The 5,000-nt window shown below is 42.3% G+C and overlaps 1 protein-coding gene across 1 annotated transcript in view; it reads left to right on the top strand.

The window, feature by feature from the left end:
• The window catches only part of LOC128689011 (zeta-sarcoglycan-like), a 42,504-nt gene that overhangs the window by 37,045 nt on the left and 459 nt on the right, over positions 1 to 5,000 (top strand). Inside the window, exons 4-5 of the mRNA XM_070081475.1 lie at positions 3,216 to 3,311; positions 3,571 to 5,000. The exon at positions 3,571 to 5,000 is cut by the window's right edge and continues 459 nt beyond it. Of these exons, the coding sequence (XP_069937576.1) occupies positions 3,216 to 3,311; positions 3,571 to 3,651 (177 nt within the window). The 3' untranslated portion in view covers positions 3,652 to 5,000. The remainder of the gene's footprint in view (positions 1 to 3,215; positions 3,312 to 3,570) is intronic.

Here is a 5,000-nt window from a genome sequence, read left to right as displayed (position 1 = left end):
TTCACTCCATCACTGTCTTGCCAGAAGGGTGTTTTACACTACAGTTTTTAAACTGCAACATTAACACCCCTCCTTTAGAGTGCAGGCACTGTACTTCCCATCTCCAGGACTCAAGTCCGGCCTGCCGGTTTCCCTGAACCCCTTCATAAATGTTACTTTGCTCACACTCCAACAGCACGTCAAGTATTAAAAACCATTTGTCTCCATTCACTCCTATCAAACACGCTCACGCATGCCTGCTGGAAGTCCAAGCCCCTCGCACACAAAACCTCCTTTACCCCCTCCCTCCAACTTTTCTTAGGCCGACCCCGACCCCGACCCCGCCTTCCTTCCACTACAGACTGATACACTCTTGAAGTCACTCTGTTTCGCTCCATTCTCTCTACATGTCCGAACCACCTCAACAACCCTTCCTCAGCCCTCTGGACAACAGTTTTGGTAATCCTGCACCTCCTCCTAACTTCCAAACTACGAATTTTCTGCATTATATTCGCACCACACATTGCCCTCAGACATGACATCTCCACTGCCTCCAGCCTTCTCCTCGCTGCAACATTCATCACCCATGCTTCACACCCATGTAAGAGCGTTGGTAAAACTATACTCTCATACATTCCCCTCTTTGCCTCCAAGGACAAAGTTCTTTGTCTCCACAGACTCCTAAGTGCACCACTCACCCTTTTCCCCTCATCAATTCTATGATTCACCTCATCTTTCATAGACCCATCCGCTGACACGTCCACTCCCAAATATCTGAATACATTCACCTCCTCCATACTCTCTCCCTCCAGTCTGATATCCAATCTTTCATCATCTAATCTTTTTGTTATCCCCAAAACCTTACTCTTTCCAGTATTCAATTTTAATTTTCTTCTTTTGCACACCCTACCAAATTCATCCACCAATCTCTGCAACTTCTCTTCAGAATCTCCCAAGAGCACAGTGTCATCAGCAAAGAGCAACTGTGACAACTCCCACTTTATGTGTTATTCTTTATCTTTTAACTCCATGCCTCTTGCCAAGACCCTCGCATTTACTTCTCTTACAACCCCATCTATAAATATATTAAACAACCATTGTGACATCACACATCCTTGTCTAAGGCCTACTTTTACTGGGAAATAATTTCCCTCTTTCCTACATACTCTAACTTGAGCCTAACTATCCTTGTAAAAACTCTTCACTGCTTTCAGTAACCTACCTCGTACACCATACACCAGCAACATCTGCCACATTGCCCCCCTATCCACCCTGTCATACGCCTTTTCCAAATCCATAAATGCCACAAAGACCTCTTTAGCCTTATCCAAATACTGTTCACTTATATGTTTCACTGTAAACACCTGGTCCACACACCCCCTACCTTTCCTAAAGCCTCCTTGTTCATCTGCTATCCTATTCTCCATCTTACTCTTAATTCTTTCAATAATAACTCTACCATACACTTTACCAGGTATACTCAACAGACTTATCCCCCTATAATTTTTGCACTCTCTTTTGTCCCCTTTGCCTTTATACAAAGGAACTATGCATGCTCTCTGCCAATCCCTAGGTACCTTACCATCTTCTATACATTTACTAAATAATTGCACCAACCACTCCAAAACTATATCCCCACCTGCTTTTAACATTTCTATCTTTATCCTATCAATCCCGGCTGCCTTACCCCTTTTATTTTACCTACTGCCTCACGAACTTCCCCCACACTCACAACTGGCTCTTCCTCACTCCTACAAGATGTTATTCCTTCTTGCCCTATACACGAAATCACAGCTTCCCTATCTTCATCAACATTTAGCAATTCCTCAAAATATTCCCTCCATCTTCCCAATACCTCTAACTCTCCATTCAATAACTCTCCTCTTCTATTTTTAACTGACAAATCCATTTGTTCTCTAGGCTTCCTTAACTTGTTAATCTCACTCCAAAACTTTTTCTTATTTTCAACAAAATTTGTTGATAACATCTCACCCACTCTCTCATTTGCTCTCTTTTTACATTGCTTCACCACTCTCTTAACCTCTCTCTTTTTCTCCATATACTCTTCCCTCTTTGCATCACTTCTACTTTGTAAAAACTTCTCATATGCTAACTTTTTCTCCCTTACTACTCTCTTTACATCATCATTCCACCAATCGCTCCTCTTCCCTCCCGCACCCACTTTCCTGTAACCACAAACTTCTGCTGAACACTCTAACACTACATTTTTAAACCTACCCCATTCCTCTTCGACCCAATTGCCTATGCTCTCATTAGCCCATCTATCCTCCAATAGCTGTTTATATCTTACCCTAACTGCCTCTTCTTTTAGTTTATAAACCTTCACCTCTCTCTTCCCTGATGCTTCTATTCTTCTTGTACCCCATCTACCTTTTACTCTCAGTGTAGCTACAACTAAAAAGTGATCTGATATATCTGTGGCCCCTCCATAAACATGTACATCCTGAAGTCTACTCAACAGTCTTTTATCTACCAATACATAATCCAACAAACTACTGTTATTTCGCCCTACATCATATCTTGAATACTTATTTATCCTCTTTTTCTTAAAATATGTATTACCTTTAACTAAACCCCTTTCTATACAAAGTTCAATCAAAGGGCTCCCATTATCATTTACACCTGGCACCCCAAACTTACCTACCACACCCTCTCTAAAAGTTTCTCCTACTTTAGCATTCAGGTCCCCTACCACAATTACTCTCTCACTTGGTTCAAAGGTTCCTATACATTCACTTAACATCTCCCAAAATCTCTCTCTCTCCTCTACATTCCTCTCTTCTCCAGGTGCATACACGCTTATTATGACCCACTTTTCACATCCAACCTTTACTTTAATCCACATAATTTTGAATTTACACAATTTACACATTTACACATATTATTATTATGATTATTAATATTATTATTATTATTATTATTATTATTATTATTATTATTATTATTATTATTATTATTATTATTATTATTATTATTACTAAAAACGAGAGAGAGAGAGAGAGACAAAGAGAGACAGAGGGAGACAGAGAGAGACAGAGAGAGAGAAACATATTCCTTCTTATATCTCTAAATCCACGTCTCCACCCTCTATCTTGAAAGATACATCAATGCCCCTTTTTCTACCTTCTCTGCTTCCCTTCACATGTTCTCCACTACAACACACGCAATTGTCATTAGCACCACAGCCAACACCTGATCCCTGTTGTCTCCCTCAGATCAAGTTCGATACCCCCAACATCTTCGTCAGAGGTCTGAGAACCTCGACCATCCAGAGCAGTGACCCCAGCCGTGCCAGACCCGATGTTTACCAGGCCAGTCATTATGTATTTATTTTAAGATTTGAAATAATTTTTGAAAACTGTTTTGACTAAATAAAATACAAATGGCAAATCGTATTAGAGTATTTAAATTAATAATTGAGATATTTTTATTTGTGATTAAAGATGAAGGAATTAAAAATATTTTCTCTGCTGTTTGAGTTTTCTCGTCATTCATCTTAATCAAGAAGAAATCATGACATTCTTGCATAATCTTCTTTATCTTGCGTAACTCTATCTCTTGCGTACACAGGTGTGTGTGTGCAGCAGTGGTCGCCTCTTCCTGGCGGTGCCCAGCGGAGTGTGTGCAGCTGATCAGGACTTCTGCAAGTAATGCTCTACCACCTGCATCTGCAGGCAGCTCTGCATCCTCCATCCCTGCTACTGGGAAACTTGGTTACTTCCTTGAAGCAGCTCAGGAATCCTCCTGTAGGGCTTCCAGTACTCGCCTGGTAAGCCCCTGATACCAACGTCAAGGACTCCTGCGTTCCTTGAAGCAGCTTAGGAATCCTCCTGCAGGGCTTCCAGTACTTGCCTGGTAGGCCACTGATAACTGCTACAAAGACTCCTGTTCTTTACCTCTCCGGAAGGACGTGAACACGGTCGATGAGTCCAACCCGGCTGTCCTCTGGAGAAGGATGTAATCAAAGAACTTCAAGCGGTTTCTCGCTAGGACTTAAGGTGCCTCTAGCGGTGTCACATTAACATTACCATGAGTGTAACGTCAGTACTAGTACTGCTGACATAATGTGCCAGACTTTTGTTTACGCGGGAATGCGGGTGAAAATGGTAAGCAAATGAATGAAAAAAGAAAGTCAAAAAAAAAAAAAGGGAAAGCCAGAGCGGATGCGATGGTGTGGGGAATCCTGACTTTCACTGGGATTATCTTCCAGTGTCAGCTTGGCTCTCAAGTTCCGCTCTTGAAACCTCTTTGTTGTTCTTGTTGTTCTTGTTGCAGCCTCGGGGTCTCCCGGCTCCTCCGTCCCTTCTGCTCCTTGTTTCTCCTGCCTCCATTCTTTCTCTCCTGGTGTTTCTTCTCTCGTTCGTCCTCCTCCTTCAGCTGGTTCTCTTCTTCCCGTTCTTCCTTCTTCTCCCTCTGTTATTTTTCCTGTTTTTCCTCCTGCTCTCGCTCTTTCTTCTCCTCTCTTGTTCCTCCACTTAATTCCCACCTTCAAATCCTTTTCCTTATGTTGCTGCTGACAGCTCCGCTTCCTCCTCCCCTGTTTCTCCTTTTCCACTTCCTCCTCTTCCTGGTGTTGCTGCTAACTGCACCTCTGCCGGGTAGTCGAAGTGCTGAGCGATAAATGGAGGCGACTAGGCCAGAGGCTGCTGATAACAGCTACCCACACAACAATGACGAGGTGAATCAGGAGACGTGTGTACATGACGGCTGGGGAAGACAAACTGAAACTGAAACATACAGAGAGGCAAATATTAAAAAATAAAATACTGAAAGAAGAAAAACACGATGTATTTGGAAATGAAGGATGTTCAATGAATGTTCGTGAGGGCGAAACGTGACGGGACAGAACAGTGTTTTGAATAACTGATGAGAGCAAAGGTTAATTTAGTTGAGAGGTGAGTATATGAACTTTACTCTAGTGCTGAGGAGACTGTGAGTTGAGATGTGAAGACTGTGAGTTAAGCTGAGGAGGCCGAGTTGAGCTGAGACTGTGAGTTAAG

This window comes from Cherax quadricarinatus, unplaced genomic scaffold (genome assembly GCF_038502225.1).
Source record: "Cherax quadricarinatus isolate ZL_2023a unplaced genomic scaffold, ASM3850222v1 Contig2842, whole genome shotgun sequence".
NCBI classification, from domain to species: Eukaryota; Metazoa; Arthropoda; class Malacostraca; order Decapoda; family Parastacidae; genus Cherax; species Cherax quadricarinatus.
This window is presented reverse-complemented; position numbering and strand designations above follow the sequence as displayed.